Source organism: Ruditapes philippinarum, unplaced genomic scaffold (genome assembly GCF_026571515.1).
Source record: "Ruditapes philippinarum isolate M1 unplaced genomic scaffold, ASM2657151v2 ctg5755_1_1_1_1, whole genome shotgun sequence".
Lineage (NCBI taxonomy): Eukaryota > Metazoa > Mollusca > Bivalvia > Venerida > Veneridae > Ruditapes > Ruditapes philippinarum.
Window position 1 is genome coordinate 89,470 of NW_026861131.1, and position 26,786 is coordinate 116,255.

At 32.3% G+C, this 26,786-nt stretch overlaps 1 protein-coding gene across 4 annotated transcripts in view; it reads left to right on the forward strand.

Annotated features, from left to right (window-relative positions):
- The first annotated feature begins 1,390 nt into the window (after positions 1–1,390).
- Positions 1,391–26,786, forward strand: part of LOC132714652 (protein Mpv17-like) — a 30,488-nt gene continuing 5,092 nt past the window's right edge. Inside the window, exons 1-7 of one of the 4 annotated variants that reach the window (XM_060697556.1) lie at positions 1,391–1,582; positions 13,960–14,075; positions 17,514–17,603; positions 18,284–18,379; positions 19,130–19,162; positions 19,842–19,894; positions 24,653–24,861. In XM_060697556.1, coding sequence (XP_060553539.1) covers positions 1,507–1,582; positions 13,960–14,075; positions 17,514–17,603; positions 18,284–18,379; positions 19,130–19,162; positions 19,842–19,894; positions 24,653–24,818 — 630 coding nt within the window. In that variant the 5' untranslated portion in view covers positions 1,391–1,506 and the 3' untranslated portion in view covers positions 24,819–24,861. Of the gene's footprint in view, positions 1,583–13,959; positions 14,076–17,513; positions 17,604–18,283; positions 18,380–19,129; positions 19,163–19,841; positions 19,895–24,428; positions 24,624–24,652; positions 24,862–26,786 lie in introns of those variants that run through there. The other 3 variants (XM_060697557.1, XM_060697560.1, XM_060697559.1) reach the window with 3 other exon arrangements.

Below are 26,786 nucleotides of genomic sequence, written 5' to 3' on the forward strand. Positions count from 1 at the left end.
GGTGCGTGTGCCCCCAACGATAAAACAATAGGCGAAACAAAATAAGATAGAATTATGAAAGGGAATTAGAGGTTATGAAGACTGCATATCGCAGAAAAGCAGATTTTAAAAGCTGGCGACATATACTTAGGCTGATTCAACATTAAGTATGGTGTACTGGAACCACCCATCTAGAAGAAGACCAGATCGGAAGAACTAAAGGTTCCATTACCCAACCAAAATGTCGTACTGAACGATCTTCAAACATTGGAAATATAACACTGAGTGAAATACATGTGTATGATAATTCTCATACCACTACATGAAAATAAATCCTGTATTAATAGAAAAAAACTTGAATGTTCTGTTTCTTATATACATTTTTTTCTTTTTGATATCACAATGTGAAAGACTTCCCCTTAAATTATGTGTGTTGGCTGAATTTTAAAGAAAGAAGTCCTGCAAGATACAAGTGAACATACCGAAAATATATGTTTAATACAGTATATTTCATTGATAAGTATATAATAAAATGTTAATTTCGTGTTAGTTCGTTACTGAATTTATTGAACTCGTTGAATAATTTTAGTATTAAATCTCTACTTCATTCAATTATACCCTCTATATCCGCTCTTTGTTATTAACATTTTTGTGAAATGGTAGAGCCGAGTACCTTTACGGTTTAAAAACGATATAGAAAAAGAATTCATGGCGTGCTTACCTTCAGTTTGATAGCCGACAGCATTACGGTTCCTTCAGCACAAAACTTGTGTTATTACCCCATCTTTCCCCATGATCCACCGTTAGATACTTTTAAAACTTTTTACTATGCGTCGTGGAGCAATCTGGAAGAAGAAAATAAAAGACACTGATATATTCATACATAAAAGAAATAGAAAAAACATTTTCTATCCATTGTGCTTGAACTCACGTGCACAATCTGATAATGAAAGGTACTTTTAGTCTTATCTTGCTGTCAGAGATAGCGAAAAAAAAAACAACAGTAACATAATTAAAAGTTATAACAGTGTGACGTTTTCGTTATCTCATACACTATTATGGACACTGTTACCTTCGTGAAGGTCTCACCCAAAGCCTGAACTTTAAATTCTTACAAATTTTAGAAACATCGTCAATTGATTTTATGATATACTACCACTATCATTTCAAATGTTTCAGAAAGAGGTCCACAAAAATATCCCAGTATTTTACCGGAATGATATTTTATTGGATCTTTCTCTGAAATCTAAAGTATTTTAAAAAATGTACAATGAAATATCGATATTTTGTTTAAAGAAAAATATCTAAATAAATTTAGTGTCTTAATGCCAAAAAAAATACTGTACGGTATAGGTAGTGTTTTATGAAATATTTTTTCCCAGGGTGCATTTTACTGGGACACCGAAAAGTCGCTTACGGTATGGGAAAAATAACAGACGATGCTTATCTGTTATCTGTGATAAATACTAAATTATTTATATCTAGATCTGAATGACATAGCTTTATAGCAAGTTATATTTAAAGTGAATGATGATATGGTTGTTGAAAGCATACCAGCATGCGCTGAAAGTGCATCCTATCCGAACGGCAGCAATTTCTGCAGGTAAAATTTTCCAACATTGCTTTACCGTGTGACATGTTCTTTTAATGCCATTAATTTTAGAACACGGGCAGGGCTTTGAATGAGTATCTGAATAATTTTTATAGTGATGAGAATGTTTGCCAATTGCCAATCCACTCTTTATTCTTTACAAAACAAAACAGATATCTACTTTACAAAAAAAACTTAACCATTTAGGAAATTTACAGTTTATTTGAAGTAAAATACTTCTTTCATACAAATATCTATTTTATTTTTTAGAAATACATCCCATATGTCCGCAAAAACTTTAATGTTTTCCAGATACACTTATGTTTACTGTGTAAAATGTAATGATTTCCAGGTACATTCATGACTACTGTAATATGAAATTAGGTGCTAGCTACCTATGGCGCGGATTTTTTTTTTCACAGCTCATTAGGTATAGGATATATATTTTTTTTTGAAATTTTCATTTACTTTTAATTTGATTTCATTTGAATTGATACTCGTCATACATGTTATCTAAGAGTGCTACAGCCTTCGCGGGGCGTTTGGGCCCCGCTCGGCTTTCCGCGTATAAAATGTAATGATTTCCAGGTACACCTCATGATTGACTGTATGAAATGTAATGATTTCCAGGTACACTCATGATTACTGTATAAAATGTAATGATTTCCAGGTACACTCATGACTACGGGTGATGCTATAGCTCAGACTGTTATAGAGAAGAAGAAATTAATCACAGTTTGAACTTAAACGATCACTGAGATTTGTAGTGTTTGGTACTTTCTTGGCTGTAAGTAGTAGTACATCAGCATGCCTGAAAATAGCCTAGATTTGAGCTAATTGCACTATTTCTGACTTATTAGGCTCTTAACCTGCTATGTTTGTGGTAGCAGAGGATTAGCTAAGCTTTGAAATATGGAACAATATATTTGATTTGATACAATGCTAAAAATACAAAAGCTAATCACCTTTGGTTCCAGCAGGTTAAGTGTCTAACCAAGATGTTCTTAGCATAACTGTTGAACATATTCCACCTAACCTTATGTTATCAAGTTGCAGGGTTGTTTTGTTGTTGTTGTTTTTTTCGTTTAGAGATGTAGTCTGGTATTTGACTTCTCAGCAAATTAATGCAAGAGCTAAGATATTGGGGTTGGCATTTTAATATAATAACAAAAAATAAGACTTACTTCTGTTCTACTATTTAGTGTTATAATTAGTGGCGATGACAAAGCATTTTTAGGCTCACTGAGCTTGCTCAAGGGTGGAGCTTTTAGGATCTGGTGAATGTCGTCGTACCAGCGTCGTAAGACGTCCACAATTTGCTTGTGAACACTCTTACTAGCGGTCCAGCATTTTTGCCTCAATCGTCATCAACTTGGTCGGGATGCTTATCTAGTTGAAAGCTCAGATGAGTTTGTTGAACATGGCATCATCATCGGATGAAAAACTAGGTCACAAGAGCTAAAAATAGAAAAACTTGTGAACACTCTAGAGGTCACATTTTTGACCCAATCATCATCAAACTTGGTCAGGATGTTTTGTCTAGATGATAGCTCGGATGAGTTCGAACATGGGTCATCTCGGATGAAAAAGTAGGTCACCGGAGCTAAAAATAGAAAACCTTGTGAACACTCTAGTGGTCACATTTTTGAACCAATCTTCATCAAACTTGGTCAGATTGCTTGTCTAGTCAATTGCTTGGATAAGTTCGAACATGGGTCATCTCTGATAAAAAACTAGGTCACAGGAGCTAAAAATAGAAAAACCTTGTGAACACTCTTAGTGGTCACATTTTTGACCCAATCATCATCAAACTTTGTCAGGATGCTTGTTTAGATAATAACTCGGATGAGTTCGAATATGGGTCATCTCGGATGAAAAACTAGGTCACCGGAGCTATAAATAGAAAAACCTTGTTAACACTCTAGCTGCCACATTTTTGCATCAATCATCATCAAACTTGGTCAGGATGCTTATCTAGTTGATAGCTTGGATGAGTTCGAAACATGGGTCATCTCGGATGAAAAAGTAGGTCACCGGAGCTAAAAATAGAAAAACCTTGTAAACACTGTAGCGGTCACATTTTTGCATCAATCATCATCAAACTTGGTCAAGATGCTTGTCTAGGTGATAGCTCGGATGAGTTTGAACATGGGTCATCTCGGATGAAAAAGTAGGTCACGCGAGCTAGAAATAGAAAAACCTTGTTAACACTCTAGTGGTCACATTTTTGCATCAGTCATCATCAAACTTTGTTAAGATGTTTGTCTAGGTGACAGCTCGGATGAGTTTGAACTAGGTGTCATCTCGGATGAAAAAGTAGGTCACCGGAGCTAAAAATAGAAAAACCTTGTTAACACTCTAGCGGTCACATTTTTGTATCAATCATCATCAAACTTGATCAAGATGCTTGTCTAGGTGATAGCTCGGATGAGTTCGAACATGGGTCATCTCGGATGAAAAAGTAGGTCACCAGAGCTAAAAATAGTAAAACTTTGTTAACACACTCTAGTGGTCACAATTTTTGACTCAATTGTCATTAAACTTGGTCAGGAAACTTGTCTAGGTCATTGCTGGTAATAAATCGAACACATGGGACATCTCGGATGAAAAACTAGGTCACAGGAGCTAAAAAATAGAAAAATCTTGTTAACACTCTAGTGGCTACTGTGTGATCCAAATATTCTGTTAATTGGTCTGAAAGTTTGTTTTTGATGATTTTAAGTCAAGATCGAACATGGGTCATCTTGGATGAAAAACTAGGTCACACTGCCTAAATATGGAAAAAAACCTTGTTAACATTCTAGTGGTCAAATTTTCGACTCAAATTATCATCAAACTGGTCAGGATGCTTGTCTAGGTAATTGCTTGGATGAGTTTGAAATCGCATGTGAAACTAGGTCACCGGAGCTGAAAATAGAAAAATCTTGTTAACACTCTAGTTTGCTACTGTTTTGATCCAAGTATCCTGGAAATTGGTCTGAAAGTTTGTTTTGATGATTTCTAGGTCAAGTTTGAATATGTGTCACCTGGGTAAAAAAACTAGGGTCGCACTGCTCAAATATGGATAATCCTTGTTAATACTGTAGTGGTCACATTTTTGACTCACCTGTCATGAGACTTGGTCAGAATGCTTGTCTAGGTAATTGTTTGGATGAGTTTGATGGTCAGGTGAGTGATCTAGGGCCATCATGGCCCTCTTGTTTATTTGTTTGGGTCGTCAGACCAAACAAATAATGGTAGCGAAATTTCAGAGCTTAATGCTGTTAATTGCAAATGCCTAAAGTAGTCCACTTTTTTTGCAGCGGTTATTTCCCTTTATATGTACACTAACGCCGAAAAATTCAGGGGAGATCAATGCGTAAAGATTGTCAAATGACAGGCACATTAATTTTCAAGCAAAGTAGTTCCCTAATGGTCGAAGATATCTAATATTGTTTCATTCTTTATAGATCAGTGTTTTTTTCTCACTTTTTTTGGGGAAAGGGGTCGGTGCCGTTGGAGGGGGAAAAATGCAAAATGAGGGGGAATTTTATTTCTTCGCAAATGAAGAAACAAAAAAGAATCCAATGCATATTTTAATACATCACTTACCACTTTAAGATTTACTTTTGTTTGACATTGTTTTCTTTCCAGTGAGTAGAAAAGAAAACAACTCTTGCAACACAAGTTTAAAATACGTCGCTTTTTCTTAATATGCGGATCTAAAATATTGACAGCAGAATTTAAAGAGTCGCATGTTAAACTTGTTGGAACGCCAGGAGTAGTTCCCCTTACATACCCGGGAACAATTTGTAAACAACTTTGCTTAACAGTAAGTCTTACAGGCTTAATATGAAACATTTTTTCGGCAGTTATACGCAAAAACAATTGTATCCATGATGCAGGCTAATTTTGGCTGCCATATGAGGGGGAAATTTCGGCTTTTAGATGGGAAAAAAAAATACTATTTTGAGGGGGGAATGGGGCCCGAATTTCGCTGAATATTTTTGGTGAAAAAAAACACTGTAGATATACACATGCTTACAGTAAGCTCCATGATTATTTACATCTGTGTTTAGCGTCAAAATAATAAGAGTTACAAAACCTAATTTAGAATAATATGGTTTTCTTCAGGCCGTTAACATATAACTTCACTGTTGCCGAGGGGTTTTGCACGCTAGCTTATGAATCGAGTGGTCTCGAGTTTAAATCCCAGTTGAGGCAACTCATTTTTTTTTAAGTCAAATAAACATTGAATTGACGATCAGTCTTGCAATTAGTCTTATAGCCAATTTACTACAGTTAAAACACTGGAAAGCATTGGTGGCACTATACAAAAACAAATTGGTTTATAATCTCACAACCTTCACCTTTCTGAAATTCTGAGACCCAAACAAATTCAGCACCTTCTGTGCTTTGATTTCATAAATGCAATCCTTTGGTAAAAAATACAGCATTTAAGACAGGCAAAGAAAAAACTTGATGTGATTTTTTTTTTATATCTTGCTTGAATCAATTGATTTTTTATGGACAAAAATTATATGTCTCTATAAACATGAAAAAGCCCTGCAACTTGTTTAATAATTGTATATTAATTTTATATGCTTAAATTTGCTTAATTTTATTTATTAAATTTTGAATTTTTTTATTTTACATCTAATCTGTATGTTGTATTATATTATGTTTGATATAGTTACAATATCCTTTTAGTTTGTAGATTTATGTTTTGAATTGTCTTGAAATATGGATATAATATAGCATAGCTTTTAACAAATTAAATGAAATTCCTGTACCCTTCTAAATACCCTGCTAGTTTTTCATTTATTTGAAAGTATACATTGAAATTTACTCATCAATTAAATTCCTAAGTTAGCATGTTTTTGTTGTAAAACATTGACTATTCTTTGAATTGATAGATATACAGAATTATTTTTTATTTAAAGCACAAACAGAAGAATATTTGAAGGAGTAATTATTGTATTCTTGATATAGCAGAAAAAACGTAAAGGTGGTTCATATTTTAGTTAGATTAAACCCCATCAGGGGCAAACTGTTGTTTCCTTGAGCTAAAAACTTCACTTTCATTGCCAAGTGCTAGGTTTGTTCCAGGAACAGACTTGAGAGTAATTCAATAAGCTAAGATAGGCTCTAGCTTCAAACACTATCAAATCACTAATAAATTTGTGTAAACTAGAAAACTTCTTTTTTTTTTGGGGGGGGGGGGGGGGGGCACTTATATGGGTTTATGTGGTAAATTATGTAGGTTTTGAATGCTGTAAATCTTGAAAGTAGAGAATTGTCTGTAGTGTTTAGTGTTATTCCAGTTTTATCAGGTGTTATGTAATCATAATACTAAATGTTGTAATAATTAAATATTACATTTCCCATCTTTCTTATCATAATAATTATGTTTATATTTATCTTAACTTGAGAATGTCCCATATGTTGTGATACATAGAGTAAATTGTAAGGTTATTAAGTACAAATTTAACTTTTATTGTAAAATCATCTGTATTTTATTGAGGAAGTTCTTGAGACTTGATAGATCTTATAAGTTCTGCGAGTATTATGTGTATATGTAATTATATGTAATATTATGCGACCCCCCCCCCCCCCCCACACACACACACCAAATTCAATGTGTATGTTACTCAAATATAAGGGTTTTTATTAACGCTTGATCAGACTAAATATTTAAAATGTGATGAAAGAAAGCAAAATCTGGACCGTCAATAATGTATCATATTTTTGGCCCCCACAGATCTGACACAAAAAGTTGCATGGTTTACTCCAGGCACCATGGCAACTACATGTTACACACTGTAACACAGTGTTTCTTCTTGAACAAAATTTAAGAGGACTTACAGGCCTGTTAAATATAATTTTTATAGATATTTGAAAAAGTATTTCAGATAAATATTCTATAATTTAAATATTGAAATTTAGTCCCAATATTTACATTGTCGGTCTAGCTATATAGTTTTTGTTCAAACTGTAATGATATTCTACATTATGATAATACTAAAACTACTAGTAGTAGTTGTTGAACTTAACATTAGAAGGTTTATGTTTTTCCTCCAATTTATCTTAACTTTAATGCATTTTTTCTTATTCATAAACTTACCTGTGTGTCATATTTTACCGAATCTTGTTACTGTATACACGCCCGGCAAACTGTCGCTCCACTTCAAAATTGTGGTGTACGGTAAAACGAGCGAACGGCATTTCCGAGATAGAGCGGAAGGCCGATTTAAACGCCTAATTGTAAGTATTGTTTATGTTTTTGTCTTGTTATTCATTTATGTTGTATTTTTTCGAAAAACGGAAAATGTAGTTCCGTGTAGGATTGATTTAGGCTTCCAATTATCTAAGCTGTTACAAAAATAAAATTATATTAAGCCCGGGAGAACTTTTCTCCCTGACGAAGCGAACGATGATTTGTAGAATATTGAACTTCCCAACCATAGAAATGCCATACCCTTCAGATTTCTTGAAAAAGTGTATTAGTAAATTATCAACCCGTAATAAGAACTTGTCCTTCGTGCAACATAAATTACCCTTGAAGGATTTCTTAAATTTGTAAATCGATATTTTTCGAAAGTAGTGGAGCGAAAGGGCAAGAGATGGAGCAAAAGGTTCGATGTTGAGCGCAAGGGGATATTAATTTGACGTATTAGGAGGAGCGTAGTCTATGATTTTTTATATATAAAAGCTATAGAAGTTAAAAAAGACATGATCAAGTGTTAACACCGAGATATATATACCTTTTAAAGACAACTAATAAAGTGTGATATCCTTTCAACGACTATAGCGTAATAAAAATGTAATCGCGAAGGTGTCACCTATGGCTGCCGTGTAGAGTTCGAAATTTGGATGAGGCCCGACCATTGAATCATACACATGTATGCATGGCATAATACAGGATGCCATTTTTTCGAGGTCAATCATGATTTTTCACACGATTATGTACATTTAAAAACGTGTGTCCGTGCAAATTCGACAAAAATCGAATATTTTCAGTTCTACCGCAAACAAATGTTTCCGAGCAGGTACGTGTAACTCGATTGTTCACGCCAAAATGTTGTTTTTCGAACAGTTAGATATTCAAGGTGCAGAACAGAAATAAAATTATCCAATGCATGGAACACATTAAATTAAATGGATCAATACTACCGAGTTCAGGTCACAATGACTTTCTGTAATTAATAGCCCTAACGTACATGTTCAGAGCAAACACAAATAAGCCACCTTTTCATGAATTTCTAAGGTGAGGAATCGCTATGAAAATGGTTGACAAGGTGTCAGTCGTTATAAGGATATAACACGTGTTTCAGTTATGTTTCAAGATACTTCGATCCTCCCTTATTTAGCATCGTTGTTTAGTTTATTATTTTCCTCTCAAAGTGTAAATAGAAATGTTTACTTTTATAATCAAACACTGCAGTACAAATCTTGGTTTAAGAAAAAATAAAGTTAAAATAAATATCTAAGATTTTGTTTGTTTATCTATGAACAAAACGAACGTAATAAAAAAGGCAGAGCTCAGTCGGTGTACGGACTAGAATTATCAATAATATAATAGACCTAGTTATAGCAGAAATTTCTATTTACACTTTGAGAGGAAAATAAAAAAAATCCTTATACATATGTAACGACTGACACCGTGTCAACCATTTTCATAGCGATTCCCCACCTTGCAAATTCACGAAAACGTGGCTTATTTGTGTTTGCTCTGAACATGTACGTTAGGGCTATTAATTACAGAAAGTCATCGTGAACTGAACTCGGTAGTAGTGATCCATTTAATTTAATGTGTTCCATGCATTGCATAATTTTATTTCTGTTCTGCACCTTGAATATCTAACTGTTCGAAAAACATAACATTTTGGCGTGAACAATCGAGTTACACGTACCTGCTCGGAAACATTTGTTTGCGGTAGAACTGAAAATATTCGATTTTTGTCGAATTTGCACGGACACACGTTTTAAATGTACATAACCGTGTAAAACATCATGATTGACCTCGAATAAGTGGCATCCTGTATTACGCCATGCATACATGTGTATGATTCAATGGTCGGGCCTCATCCAAATTTCGAACATAAATAATGGAATCTACACGGCAGCCATAGGTGACACCTTCGCGATTACATTTATTACGCTATAGCCGTTGAAAGGATATCACGCTTTATTAGTTGTCCTTAAAAGGTATACATATCTCGGTCTCAACACTTGATCATGTCTATTTTAACTTCTATAGCTTTTATATGTAAAACATCATAGACTACGCTCCTCCTAATACGTCAAATTAAAATCGCCTTGCGCTCAACATCGAACCTTTTGCTCCATCTCTTGCCCTTTCGCTCCACTACTTTCGAAAAATATCGATTTACAAATTTAAGAAATCCTTCAGGAGTCATTTATTTTGTACGAAAGACAAGTTCTTACAACGGGTTGATAATTACTCATACACTTTTTCAAGAAATCCGAAGGGTATGGCATTTCTACGGTTTGGAAGTTCAATATCTTACATTATTGTTCGCTTCGTCAGGGAGAAAAGTTCTCCCGGGCTTAATATAATTTTATTTTTGTAGCAGCTTAGATAATTGGAAGCCTAAATCAATCCTACACGGAACTACATTTTCCGTTTTTCGGACAACATAAATGAATAACAAGACAAAAACATAAACAATACTTACAATTAGGCGTTTAAATCGGCCTTCCGCCTTATCTCGGAAATGCCGTTCGCTCGTTTTACCGTACACCACAATTTTGAAGTGGAGCGACAGTTTGCCGGGCGTGGTATAGCAGATATACAGTATACAGAGTTCAATATTTTATAATACGGTTGTAAAGATGAACTTGTAGGCATACCCACCGTGAGCCTGCATTTATAGTCGACCGATATTTGAATACTTATGGATTCTGGTGGTGATCCCACTTTCCTAATTAACTTTAGTGACACTATTTTAGATAAGAAATAAAAAAATTACTTGTGTTAAACAATTGTGCATAATTTACATGAATTTTCTTTACCTTTTTTGGAGAAAAAGAGTTTAAATCAGCTACCTGTATAAAATATGATAATATACTAAATATATATATCTATATTCAATATTATATATATATATGTATATATATATATTCAGGTTAAAGGGTCATATTATAAGTATTCATCGAAAAAATTTCTTACGACACGTTTATATACTTTCATGATTTGTCAAGCATTTAATATCATCAATAAGTACCTTTCAAGATTTAATCTTGTTTTTATGCTCAAAACTTGACGAATTATATTACTGTAAATCACTTTATATTCGCGTGATCTTTATTTCGCGGGAACCCCACCCCTGGATTATTTCGCGAACTCATGAATTCGCGATGGCAGGGTCAGAATTTTATATTCGCGATTATTTGAATTTTATGTTGAAGATAAATCATATACTGTGTCGCTCTTATGCAAGGTAAATTAATGTTAATGGTGTTAATAAGAGACATTTTTTATTCATTTATTTTAAATACAAAATGTACCTACATACATGTTACAGACTTATTAGGAACAGTTTTTCTAATCATTTGTCAAATTTGTTTTTGTTTGCAAATACCGTGTTTGATAAAACGTTTAATGTTTGTAAGAAGGTGTAATATACTTGTTTATTAATACCTAATCTACAGTATAAAAATTGTCCGTTGATCACTGTTTTACCGTAAATATATTGTCATCTAAACAATATGTGTTTACATTTGTCTGTAAAGTGCAAAATTTGTGGATATTTTCCATTTGTGTGTTTAACATGCATGTATTCATGAGGTAAAAGGAAAGGGAAAAATCTTTAACCTTCATATCTTTATTATGATGTAAATAAAACATTGCACATATCAATTATTTGCATTCAGTTATTGTAAACATTATAAAATTTAATCACAATTCGAAACAAATTGTCATCAGATTTATTTTTTATAATGTATGTTTGTTATAAAATTTACGCGGCATCATGAATTCGCGACGAGACCGATTCGCGAATAATAGCGAAAGTAAAAACATGGCGAAAAATACCGGATTTACAGTACTTTAAAGTAGTGAAGGAAGGCAATTTGAAAAATTATTCATTGATGCATTTTAGTTTTGCGATTATTAAGCTTCTCTCCTACACAAAACGGGTCTAAAACATAAACAAATTTGTTCAGAGTTATTAAATTTGCATAGAAGTAAAATTTGCAGCTTCCATGTGATAACTGTGACCTTACAGTTATGTTTCACTTGACACACATATAAACACACCTATTATCATACCCCTGAACATATTGCTAGTACGACAGCTTGATGCAGATAGATTTTTTTTTATTATTATTACTACATTGTATATAAATGTCAGTTTTAAACTGGATTTACCAAGATATGTCCTTCTTTTTTGTCTTTTTTTTATAGACATAATTTTCTATGATATACTGTGCAGCAATCCATTGCAGGATATAGCCAACTTACCAAGCACACAATTGTTCTACCCGTAAGCAACTGATCTACTTGCAACCAGTTAACAGGGGTGCTTATAATTGAAGTCAATATCATTGCAAGGGTTTAGAACTACAACAGGATAAACATTGCAAATACTTTTTTTTAGAAGTTTTTTTGTCGGATAAGACATGTATAAATCATCTTGTTTCATATAAATGTTCAAGCCTGCGGTGAAATGTTATCTTTTGATGACATTTTACTTTTTAAAAAAGCCCAAACTCAGTATAGAAGCTTTAATTAACTGTCATGCTGAAATACTTACTGATCAAGGGAGCTAACTGCCACTGATCAGGGGAGCTTACTTCTGCAGACAGTTTATTTACAAAGGATTTATAGATGGAGTTTATATCAAGTGCTGTAGTATTTTCCCATTAAATGCACACAAATTTGTGTTCTTAGTATTTCTTCTTATTATTTTAAGCATTTGCTCTAGAACTTTATACATATATGAATTTTTGAAGAAAAAAATGGTTAGGATTTTCTGAAATTGCAGCAAACTTATCATATTGTTAAACATAATAATATGCATGGATAATTAAGTTGTTGGGCGTATAATTTCAATTGGAAAAGACAGCATAAGAATGATTGCTATATTGACTTTCAAGCCCCCAAATCAGAACAAATAGGATATAAATATTTTAATGATAAAAAATCCAAGTGCTCTAGATTGGATTTTGTTTGAGTTTAATAGTTTCCACTACAACTTATTTCTGCTTATTAAATTTTTCACTTACTTTAACTTTTGTTGTTTTAAGTTATTTTTCTAAAAATTCAAAAAAGTTGCATATTGTGAGCACTGCATCCTGCTAGCAAACCAATTTTATTTTGGTTTTAAAATAAAATTGTGAAATACAAGTTACATTTATTGTTACTTTATATTCCATTAGCAGAACATTTTAAAGTGACATTTATTGTGTTAATCATCGGGTCAGTGAACAGGTATAAAAAATAAATTAATGTTTTTCCATAATTGTGTTTAATTTTTTATTTTTTGATATGAACAAAGAATTATTTTTTAATATTCCATGACTTGTGTCCAACAGAGATTCGGTCTCAATTCTTAAAAAGAGTTGGGCACAGTCTTATTGTAATTTAGGAAGTTTTTATATTAAATCATAAACAATTATTTCAATATAGATTATTGGCCAATCACCAATTATGCTAGCCATTCCTTTAAAATATGTTACTAACTTACCTCACTTGACTGTGTAAAAATGAGTATTATAATGTCACTTTAATTTTGCAGTTCATTCACAGTATGCTTATTTTTGTATATTTACATGTTTATGTTTTATAATAAACAAAATTGTTCAGTGGCATTCTTCATTTCAGTGAAAAAAGTTTCTATTTTTCCAGCATTGATTAATTTAAATTTTAATTTAATTTTGCAGTTGGTTTGGCTTATATTACCAAGATTGATCTAATTTCATAAAAAGGAAAAAAAAGCCCAGTTTGGCACACCAGAACCAATTTAAAGTTGAAAAAAGAAAGCCGCTTATGATTTTTTGTTTGTTTGTTTTAGCATTTAAAGTGAATTGGTCTGGAATACAATAAATTATAATTTTGATAGTATTGTGTATCAATCACTAAAGAACTATACTAATATTTTATGGATGTTTTGACATTGTGAGACACATGATATGATATTACATAAATATATATAATGTTCTAGGACAAAATTTTTCATTATATAAATGTTCATAATAAATCACTAAAAACATTATCAACTTTCTTTCAAGTAGTACTCAAAAGAATAACCATTTCTATTGTTTTTATCTGAATATTTGAAATTCTAATGGAAAATTTGCCCATTGTAGACCAAATCACTTTAATAATATTTTGTATTATAGTGTATTATTTTTGTTCTTTTATTTTGAAGATTATCCTTTTACAGGTACCCTCTTGTCTGCAGGGGATGTCCTTGCCCAATTAGTGGTTGAAAAAAGGCCCCTTGAAATGTACAATGTAAAGAGAACAATTAGATTTGCTATATTTGGTACCTTTTTTGGCGTAAGTACTGGTTAACGGTGAAAACCCTCAGGATTAAGGGAATAATTTTATTATGTTAGGGTTCATTGTTACACTTTCCTAAGTTATTAAACCTAAAGAAATGTTACACTTTCCTAAGTTATTAAACCTAAAGAAATAGTAATTATTAAAGCTTAATGAACTCTAAAGAACTAGTAATTAATTATAGTTTAATAAACCTAAAGTAATTATTATAGCTTAATGAACCTAAAGAAATAGTAATTATTGTAGCTTAATGAACCTTAAGAAATAGTATTTATAAAAATAGTAATTGTTATAGCTTAATAAACCTAAAGAAATAATTATTAGTTATTAAATATAGCTTAATGAACCTAAAGAGATAGTAATTAATACTAATGATCATAATTATAGCCAAATGTCAATCTAAAGAAATAGTAATTATTATAGGTAAATGAACCCAAAGAGAAAGTAATTATTACAGCTAAATGAACCTATAGAAATAGTAATTATTATATGTTAATGGACCTAAAGAAAAAGTAATTATTATAGCTTATTGAACCTAAAGGTATACATGTAAATTTAGTTTCTTAAGAAAAGCCATCTACTGGAACCCTTATTAAAACTGTTTGTAATTTATGTGTTTGTGGAATTGGTATCCCCTTGATGATGTGTGGAATAGGTATCCCCTTGAGGATGATAGGAAAATACTTTCAACAATGAAACATGGAAAAATCAAATTAGACACCTATTTTTATGCCAGAACTGCACCTTTTTTGGTGCAAAGCCACCCCCCCCCCCCCCCGCTTGACCTATTTTATTTTATATCATAATCACTCACCTATGGGCTGTGGCTTTAAAAACATCATCTTCTGTGGATGTTTATTGCATGAAACAAGGTGCATTAACATCAACAAATTAAAAGTACCATGCAATCTAATCGGGATCCATGCTGTTCGCAACTTTCTCAACTTTCAGTTTCTCAACTTGTAATAGGGTTTGTAAGTGAACAGCATGGATCCTGATCAGACTGCGCTGATGCGCAGGCTTGTCTGGATCCATGCTGATCATAAACGCACTAAGTTGGTTTTGTCATGGCCTGGCTCAAATGGTAACTGTTCCAAATCAAAGCAATGCAAATCCACAGGAATGAAACAGAATACTTACTCAAACAATAACTGGTGAGCGTTTCACTATCATTGTGTAAAATTTGCAAACCTTTTTACATTAATTTCGACTTTCACAAAACATAAAATTACGTTAGTTGCGTTTCACTAAACAGAACATGCAATGTACGCCAGTAATAAGTGAGCATAACTTTAAGTTTAAATTTACGCAAATATGTAGCTAAGAACGTTTAGTGAAACGCAAATAAATACGTAAGTTCTGCTTACGCAAAAAGTTAAGATCAAGCTTGAGTTACAATAACGCAAGTGCGTTAGTGAAATGCACCCCTGGTATTTAAGTCTGCCATCTTGTAGAAAATGCACTCATTCTAAGTTTTTATGTTGTCTGTTTTTTCCCTAAACCTTCCTTAGTAACATTAAATGAATGTTTCCTTATTGTTATTTTTAATTTCCTTTTTCTTGTTGGTTGTTTTTATTTCTTAATTTTCACTTTAAGACTTTTATAATCTAAAGTTCTGAGGTAGATTTTGAAAAAGATGTTCCAATCCGGGTAATATCATTATCTCTAGTGATTTAATTGTAATGAATTTTTAGCTCACCTGTCACTTTGTGACAGGGTGAGCTTTTGTGATCGCTTTTCGTCCGTCGTGGGTCGTCCGTAAACTTTTACTGAATTAAATGACATCTCCTCATAAACCACTAAGCCAATTTCATCCAAACTTCACAGGAATGTTCCTTTGGTGGTCACCTTTGAAAATTGTTCAAAGAATTTAATTTCATACAGAACTCTGGTTGCCATGGCAACCAAAAGAAAAAAACTTTAAATATCTTCTTCTACAAAACCCAAAGAGCTAGAGCTTAGATATTTTGCATGAAACATCTTCTAGTGAGTGTCTACCAAGTTTATTCAAATAAAAACCCTGGGGTCAAAATTGGCCCAGCCCGAGGGGTCATTGATTTTCCCTATATGTATATAGTAAAAACTTAAAAAATCTTCTTTTAAAGAACCCAAAGAGCTAGAGCTAAGATATTTAGCATGAAACATCTTCTAATGATTGTCTACCAAGTTTGTTCAAATAAAAGCCCTGGGGTCAAAATTGGCCCCGCCCCAGGGGGTCATTGATTTTTCCTATATGCATATAGTAAAAACTTAAAAATCTTCTTTTAAAGAACCCAAAAGAGCTAGAGCTAAGATGTTTAGCATGAAACATCTTCTAATGGATGTCTACCAAGTTTGTCCAAATAAGAGCCCTTGGGTCAAAATTGGCCCCGCCCCAGGGAGTCATTGATTTTCCCTATATGAATATAGTAAAAACTTAAAAATCTTCTTTTAAAGAACCCAAAGAGCTAGAGCTAAGATATTTAGCATGAAACATGTTCTAATCGATGTCTACCAAGTTTGTTCAAATAAGAGCCCTTGGGTCAAAATTGGCCCCGCCCTGGGGGACATTGATTTTCGTAATATGTGTATAGCAAAACTTTAAAAATCTTCTTCGAAAAAACCCGAATAGCTAGAGTTAAGATATTAAGCAGGAAACATCTTCTTGTAAGTGTCTATAAAGATTGTTCAAATAAAAGCCTTGGGGTTAAAACTGGCTTTGCCCCAGGGGTGTCATTGTTTTTAAATATATGTGTAAAGAAAAAACTTAAAAAAATCTTCTTTTAAAAAACCCAACGAGCTAGACCTTAGATGTGTAGCATGAAACATCTTCTAATGGGTGTCTACCAAGTTTGTTCAAATAAAAGCCCTGGGGTTTAAACTGGCCCTGCTCCGTGGGGCCTATATACAGGTGAGCGACTATAGGGTCATCATGGCCCTCTTGTTAATTATTATCACTGTGAGTGAGTCAGGCGGCTTACCATATAGAAAATAAGATACTTGTTCTAAAGAATCAAGTATTTGTCTTCAATATGATGTTTACATTGCTTGACCAATTATAGATTGGGTATATGTTATAGGTCTATTTGTCATATTTTAATATGTTTAAAAGTTCAAATCTGCTTCATTTAATTTTCAAAATTATTGTTTAGATTTTATATAAAAAAAAATTGTTCTGGAACAATTTTATGATACTGCTATTTTAAGTAGAGTTAAATCCCCTTAAAGAATGATTTTTGCAGCAGATATTCACTTTAAAATGAGGTTTCTTTTCATTGTATAATAATATTTGCTGTTAAAATATGTGTATCATGATAATCTAAAGCTTGTACATTCAAATAAATGATAACATGCTGAAAATAAGCATAGAAATTGTATAACATCAACATGCTATAAACATATATTTTATGTCTGTTATTCTATGTACATATACTCTATTTCTGGATTATATTTCAGGGACCAATGTTTAGTGTATGGTACTCAACTCTAGCCAGGAAACTAGGTCATACCAAATATGCTGCTCTGAAAATGGTTGCCTGTGATCAGGTTAGTTTTTGCATGTGTACAGCCATGTAATAGACTGTTTATGTTTATATACTATCTTGTCACTCATCTTTTAAACGTTTAATTTGTTTGTATGAATAGCATCCTAATTCACAATGATGGATCAAGTATTTTTAATATTCTGTATTTCTGCGAGTATTTTGAATGACCAAAGTGAAAATTCACTCTATTGCCCTGACCTCATGATGTTTGAAATTATGTAGAAACAAAGAGGCTCTTGTAATAAGCGGGAAATTCATTTACCATTTATTAATACAGAACCTGTATCACATAATCATTTTTTCAAGAAAAAGACCAATAACTTTAGCGTTGGTTTTCATTGGATTATTGCCCTTTGTGAAATTACAGTTTTACTAACAAGCACTGACTGAGTAAAACTGAGCATGGCTGCTCTTTTTATATATTGGTAGAGTTTTATTTGTTCCTAGACTTCGGTTTTTATGAAGAAAAAAGGTAATAAAGCCCCTTTTGCAAGTAGTACAAAGTTTAAACATTATGCATTTGACTATTAAGTTTGTTAAGAACTTTAAATATCTTGAAGCATCATTATTTTTGTAGTGTTACATTGAAAGATGCCTTTCAACTGCTGGTGTAAGTCTTAACTAAAATTTAAAAAAGATGATTTTGAAGCCTTTACATTTATGGTGTGTTTTCTATTTCAGTTGTTATTTGCTCCACCATTTATTGCCTATTTTCTTATTGTGATGGAATTAATGAAAGGAGAGGGTTTGCAGGATATTAAACTAAAACTACAAGACGTAAGTAAATAAATTTTTTAGGGTTTCATTATAATGCTGCATAAGTCTTCACTGTGAACTTTAAAGTTTCACTCATCCAGATCAGCAAATAAATAGAATACAAAACTTTCTAAAAATGTATTGACTGTCGCAGCATTTGCTTTATACATGTGCAAAATATTTCCATTACACAACTGTGCCATTTTGCATGTTTTAGAAAGAAAAAAACAACGGAATTTGCTATCATTTATCACCATATTTATACCATTTCACTGATTTAGTTAGTGATATTGTTTACATATGTTTCTAAAATGCTGTTTTTTAAAAACACTGCATATTTTAGGATTCATTTATTTGTGATTAAAATTGTCAATCATTTTTGTATATGAACAGCTTTATAAATTATCATGAAAATTAGTTTGAAACTGGAGTCTTGGTGATTTACAGTAAGTGCCATAATTGATTAACTCCTATTCAATTTAGAAGGACTTGACCTGTTACTGCACTAAGGTGATGTGTAGAGCTGTCTGAAAACTTTTAAATATTTTAATCTAAATTACTCTTTAGTGCACATGATATGTAAATCAGACCAGATGTCAAGTGACAAACACAAAAGATGATGGTGACTCAAAGAGGGCTCGTATATTATACTGTCCCTTAGAGTGCGGACATATTGACAACCATGAGGTTGATAGAAAATTGGAAAAATTATATAACAGCTGATTATGGTCTATGATGATTTCCTGTCAGTTGTTTCTTTTTATATTTCAGGATTATGGGGATGTAATGAAAACAAATTATAAGGTAAGACTTCAAGCCATAGTTTCTAGGTTTGTGTCTCAGACACTAAAATACTTAACATTCAGAAGATTGTACGGGGTGGCAGTATCTGTTGTGAAACATTTAGTGTTTCAGGGAATGATATGAAAGCTAATGATTTTTTGTGGTGACACATTTTGTTTGTACACATTAGATTGATAGTCTCAAATAACAATGGTCACTTCTGGAGAAATTGGTTATAATTGGTTAGTTAGTTAGGAAATCCGGTATGGTTGATAATGAAATGGCAAATGAGTTGCCTCTAATTCATTTTATTTATTTATCTGTATATAGACAACCTGTGTTTGTGTAATTGACTAAATTTTTTATTGGATACTACACCCTTCTTGTAAAAAAACACACCCTTTTGTAAAATTACTTTGAAATACTCTACATTTTTAATATAAGGATACTTGTTTCAGGTAAACCTATGAATTGTTTTGCTCTTTTAAAAGGTTTAAAAACTTTGTCATGATTTTATCATTTAGGTTTGTAGCATGTACAGCACACAAACCCTGTCGGTGAATAACTAGCTCACCACCAAGAGTCATGTTTGTGTACTCATATATGGGAAACATTCCCTTATGTTAATTCACCAACTTAAGATTTTGCATATTATTATGCTGATTATCAGTATTATGATATTCTTCCAAAATCGTTACAGATTTGGCCAGCTGTACAGGCGATGAATTTCACATTTGTACCAGTGCATTACAGGTAAGAATTGTGTATTTTGTGTGCTTGGCGTTGCTAGTTACCCTTGTCTGTCTGTCTGCTTTTAATTGCACATTTTAACCTTTACTATTAAGGGAATGTTAGGGCTATCTTCACCCTCCTGCATTGACACAACACTTTTGTTAAATATTTTAGTACAGAGTTTTGTACAACTAAATGGCTCATCAACTAGTAAATATATTTGCTTAAAACTTAATATGACAATGTCTTTAGCATCACAATAAGAGGTCACTTGCCAAGGCATGGCTTTTAACTTATTTATGGCCTTTTGTAGAAAATTTCCTGATAAATGTTTTCAAATGCAAGATAAATCCTCAAAACTACTGGAAGTGCATGTACTTGCATGAAACTTTGTAAATTGCTTCTGGAGGTCATATATTATACATGTCTGCCAGATGATGAATGGCTGTCACTTCCTAAAAGCATAAGCTCTGACATAAACTTCAAATTTTGTGAACTTAGAAAATTCTTGGTTATGCAAGATCAACCTTTGAAACTACTGAAGGTATTAACTTAATGCATGTCTTTGAGGTCATAATTGAAGGTCCTTTCATTAGCCCATAACATAAGTATTGACTTTTATTGAATTATGTTCCTTTGTGAACTTGGAATATTCCTGGTCAAAGTTAAGCATATAAAATTAGCCTTGTTTACATGATCTACTTGAAGCTTGACATACCCTTGTTACTGAGGGGTTGCCTTTAAGGGTTGAGGCATCAGAATTGCAGCCACCATTCATCCATGCATAAGAGGGGTTGCCCTTATGGGTACCATTTATTCATCATATTTGCAGCCACAGTTTATCCCTGCATAATTGGCAAGCGAATGGTATAGAATTACTGGAGTCTGTGCATCTCTTAGCTCCAGAAGGTGAGGTTGTTTTGACCCTTGGTGTTGCTTTAAGTTTGTAACACAAGTGGTTAGCCAATATGATCATTACTATTTTGGCACCATTTGACCTAAATTGTGTTGTTGCGCTTCAAAAAAAAAAGAGTTTGACATCATAATTGAACCCAACTTTCTAAGAAACTTTATTAATATGATTAAATCTTCTTCTTTGTAACCTCCTACATTATTACGCCTTTAATTATTAAAAGAATAGTGGAGTGACTGCTTTCATACCGACAGCTGTTATTTAGATATATATATAGTTTGTTTTATGCTTTGTTAAAAATAATTTATGTTATTTCACAAGGTACTTAATTATTTTACCTAATTTTTGAGAGGTTTATTTAAAACAGAGTAATTACTTAAATCTTTATGAATAATTTGTAGTTAATTCATAGACTAGGTTAGGAAAACGATAGAAATGTCAGATATTTATAACACTTTTAATTATGCTCAATATTTACATATATACATTTAACCCTTTGATAAAGACCACCTCTAAAGTTCACATTTACAGATAACCTGTGATTTTATGAAATTTATAAATAATATTCTTTACATAATAAGAATAGTTGTTGGTTTTTCCATACCTATAAGTATTATGATATTTCTGTGTGATGTCTAATTTCACAACCCTTGTTTCAGACACTACTTGTCAGCAAAAACCAGAGACAAATTTTTCAAGACTGGTCTTTGAAGACAAGTTGATTGTATATAAAGGATTTAATGCACTACTTGCCTCATATAAATTACGTATATTAAGCTTCCGATAATAGATTTTATTTGGAGGCATACTGTTCATGTCATGTTTTTTCTCTTCAGAAAGTTTAACATTTCCCATATGACTTTAAAGTGGATTGGTCTACATTTTGGGCACATTTTCCATAATTGTTTCAAATATTGATAAAAAAAAATTAGAAATGTATCAATTGGGTATACATATAAAATATTTCTTGAAAGAAATGTTGATAGAATTCTATGTGATTTGATTTAGTATGTACATTTATATGATTAATAATAATAATAAAAAAAAAAATTCTAAAAAAATTAATTATCATTTTGCTATATATAGATATGTTGCTATTTATAGATATGCTGCTATATATGGATATGTTGCTATATATAGATATGTTGCTATATATAGATATGTTGCTATATATAGATATGTTGCTATTTATAGATATGTTGCTATATATAGATATGTTGCTATATACGGATATGTTGCTATATATAGATATGTTGCTATATATAGATATGTTGCTATATATAGATATGTAATATCGAGTCATGTATCTCAAACTTACAAACTTTTGTGGTTTGTTGATGCAGATGATTATTATACTAAATACTAACAACATAACTATATATAGTATTACAAACCTTCCATTAATGGACTAATTCACTTTAAATTCTGTATTATAATTTAAGGTCATTTTAAGATTGGTAATATATAATTAGTCAATTACAGAATTTGAACAGGGTTATTTGATCTGTATAATTAGTTTGTAGCTGTGCAAGAAGTGTTAATGTAACCTTATATTTTTCAGGTGTTGGTAGTTGACCCATTTTCTTTCTCATACCCATGTTGTTTGCACTTTAGTGTAGTAAGATGTTTTACACCTTTGCTGTTAAATTAAAGGGACTCCTCTGAAGGTTTTTGACATGAGGGGACTAAAAATAATTTTTCGAGATTAATGTTCCATTTGATGTAGATCTAGATCAATAACTTGTTTGCAAAATTTCAGATCATTGGCACACGCAGAAATCAAATATATTCTAGTTGTAAAAAATGACCAAAAATTTTGAAATCGGGCTAAGAATAGCACAAAAATACAATCTTCAATTTATTTCAGAGTATATTTCTTAATTATCTTTTGCATATCCTTCTGTATTAAATGCCTGAAGTTGATCTATGTAAGAAATTCAAAATTTATTCATTTACGTTCTGGACCTCAGTGGAGTTCCTTTAAAAAAGTTTATGTTTGTGGCTAGTGTATATACAGTCAAACCTGTATCAGAGACCATCTTTGAAAAATGAGCTGCGTCATAGCAAAATCAACATAATGCGTTTGCGACCACCATGGATCCAGACCAGCCTAGCATCTGCACAGTCTGATCAGGATCCATGCTGTTGGCTTACAGACTCTATTACAAGTCTTACAAACCCTATTAAAAGAAGAGAAACTGATAGCGAACAGCATGGATCCTGATCAGACTGCGCGGATGCGCAGGCTGGCCTGGATCCATGCAGGTGGCAAACAGACAATGTTGGTTTTGTCATGGCGCGGCTCAAAATATAAACTACATTGTACAAGGATTGTTTTGTTGGTATGTAGACTGGAGATAATTCTCTAGAGTAATAATATTGCATTTAATGTAAGTTTATAGACATAGTGGGTATTGAATGAGTGTAAGTTCAATACTGAATTTATTGAACAAGTTGAACCATATCATATGCGAGCCTCTGGCGAGCATGATGTTATTTTATTCAAAGAGTTCAATGAATCAAGTAATGATGCCTATAATAGGAAATTAATCATAAATTCAAATAATGAAGCTATACAAAATTAATATTCTATTGATCACATATCCAAAATAAGAACTGTTTTAATTAAAAATGAGTAATTTTTTGCATTGACATATGCAGGTTGTGTAAGGCAAACATTTAGCTTGTCCTTATAATGCAAATGAAGTCACATCAAAGTATATTCACAACTGTGCAATACTGTTTTTTATGAAGTCCAAAAGCCCCACTGATATGTGATTATCTGAATTATGCAATCATGTAAAACAATGGCTTCTGTGATGCTGCTCCGAATTTACAACATTATTTAGCTAACCTTTGCAGTATGTTAACAACTAAACAAGTCTTCATACATGCACAAAACCTCTTTTTTGAAGCAAGCATTTTATTTTTCACAAATGAGTTATTATATATATTAACAGGTTTGACTGAATATTTAGAAATAAACCGTGCATGTGTTCATAAATTGAAATTATTACATCATGATTATCAAAAAAATTATTTTTTATTTCATTCTTTTTATGTAGTTCACATTGATGACAACCTGAGCTTAAATATTCATTTTATAAATTTCAAATGTTGGTTATTATCCAATAGGAAGTTATTAAATTTTGTGTGTTGTAACTGCCATCTGTATTGCTTATGGTTCACTTTTTTGGGTAAAGGTGAAGTAATATACAGTTCACTTATTTGGGAAAAAGTGGCATACTATATGGTTCACTTATTTGGGGAAAAAATGGCATACTATAATTATGGTTCACATATTTGGGGGAAAATGAAGTACTACATAGATCACTTATTTGTCAAAAAGTAAAGTACTACACTGGAAAAAGTGAAGTACTACACTGGAAAAAGTGAAGTACTACATTGGAAAAAGTGAAGTACTATACATGTATAGTTTATTCATTTGAAGAAAAATTTCAGCACAACAAAGACTATTTAAGTACTATTAAGTTTCCTTAATTGGGAAAAGTGAAGTACTACCGTCATGGTTCGCTTATTTGGGAAAAAGTATTACAAAAAGTCAAATACAGCTCAATTCTCGGCAAATAATGAAACATCAAGTTTTATTTATGTTTTGGTATCTTTGACATTCTCTTGTAGGGTTGTAACAGTCAACGTGGTAGCTGTAGGTTGGAACACCTATCTAGCGTGGATGTCGGAGAAAACACCTGCTCAGCCGGACAATGATCAGCAGGAAATCACTGAGGAACCTCGACCCTCCCCTTGATCTTAGTTGTTATAGTTATTTGTAGGCATATTTATAAATAATTTAGGAGAATAAAATGTACTATCTTTTTTAGTTCTATTGTTTTTCATTTCCGCAGAGTTTTAGTCGTAAATTTGGTATCCGTGGGATGGAACACGTACCTAGCGTGGAAAGTAGAACTAGTTCACCCGCATCCAGAGCTCGCAATGAAGAAAACCTCAGAAAAGGTGATTGTTGCCGCAGTCAAAGAAAAGAGTGTGAAAATCTCGGAAACTTCTCTTTGATGATTTCTCTTGGTTAGGAAGACCTCTTTTTATAGTTGATATTGTAAGTGACCTGATAACTTCAAATTGCTTGTAGTCAATCTATTCTAAGCTGGTTCAGGTTTTGCATGTTAGAAAGGAAAAAAAAAAATATGCAGTGCAACTCCTGAAAGTCAAGCACTTGCACTATTAGATAAAAAAAAGTTCAGATTTTGAAAATTTAAGGATTGTAAGAAGTCAGGGTTATTCGGGACCTTACTCTGATTCCTGACCGGAATCTGGCCAGTGACTTTCAATTGTTCCATGTGAGGAAGCTATCCAGCTAGCTTACTTACTGTACACACTGTTGTTCTACCCAGTTGCTTACACATGCATTAAATAATGTAATGAGAGGCACCTGAGGTCTTCTTCCATCTGTGAAGTCAGAAAGTCGCATAAGATCATAACAGTGTGACATAAAAGCCAGCCAAAAATGGAAAAATATGCAAATTTTATGGAGGTCTTACAAATTTCCACTATTTTACTTTCCCCTTTATTAACTGACTGGTGATGTAGCTATATTAACAAATCCTTCACTATATTTGATGTAATGCTAGGTATTAAATCTGCACGCCTCCTGATGAGCCAAAATATTTCAAGAAAATCAAACTTGAGAAAAATGTTCTACAATTTTTTTTAAAAGTATAAGAAGTTCAAGATTCATATAATTTACATGTTATGTGTGACTAATGACTGATTTTGCAGTATTTATCACCATATTTTTACTTTATTATTAAGACAGTAAAGGGGTATTTTTGCATATTTTGTAATTTGCTTTTTCTTTTGAAATGAATGTTGATTGTAAGCACCTTTTGCAATGTGTAAATTACCTTGAATTCTTTTTTTTTATTTTTTCCTCGCCTCAAACATTTTTTTTCTTTTAAAGTACTTTTTTTTAGAAAAGTATTCATGAAAATGAGCTTGAATCATTATCTGGAGGCATGCTGCTTTAATCCACTAATCAATTCTTAAATAATTCACTGCTTTCCAAGTTTCTAAATATAATAAAACATTTTATATAATTGTTATATTATGACATTTTAAAAAAAAACCAACAACATAAAACAACTTGATCTCAAGTTTTACCATTATTTACATCTTATCTCATCTTAGCATAAAGTGCTCAGAGTTGAGATTTTGTGATGGCGTGATGTCAGTCGGTTGTTTTTTTATTGTAATCTGCCATAAACTACATCTTCAACTTAATCATATGCTCGAGTTTGACCAAACTTCACAGGAATGATCCCTGGGTGGCTGTCTACAAAACTAAAAGTTATATCAATGATGTTATATCACAGGAGCTAAAAATAGAAATGAAATTGTTTAAACTCTTCTTCTTGAAAACTGCTTTGTCTGTGGCTTAGATATCTGGCATGGTACATCACTTTGTAGTCTTCTACAAATAATTATGGCCCAAATGTCAAAATTACCCCTTCCCCCCTTTCTTCACTTAGTTTAATTATACTTATCTAGAGACATATGCATTTAAATCATCATCTTTTAAACTAATTGTACCAGAATTTTGATATTAAGCATGTATTTTTATCTAAAAAATATTTTAAATCATTCATTTTGCTTTCTAGAAAATAGTATATTATAAATCATACCACTTTGGTCAAAACTGGTCCTGGCCCTTGGTAAATGTTGTACTAATTGACTAGTATAGGAATCAGTGTTAAAAATCTTCTCAGTTTCTTCATTGACAAGAGATTAGATGTTTGTTATGGAGTGGTTGGCCTTTCTCTTTTAAATCTTTCCTACCATGATGGTCAAAATTGGCTGATGCTTACAGGTCACTTAGTTTTAATAGACTTGAATGGGAATCCATTTTTAAATCTTCTTGTGTGAAAATACATGGCCTACACCTTGGAAATTTAGCATATACAATTGCCTTATGAACATCTACTTAAGCTAAATGAGTCATAGCCCTGTTGACAAAATAGCAAGCTT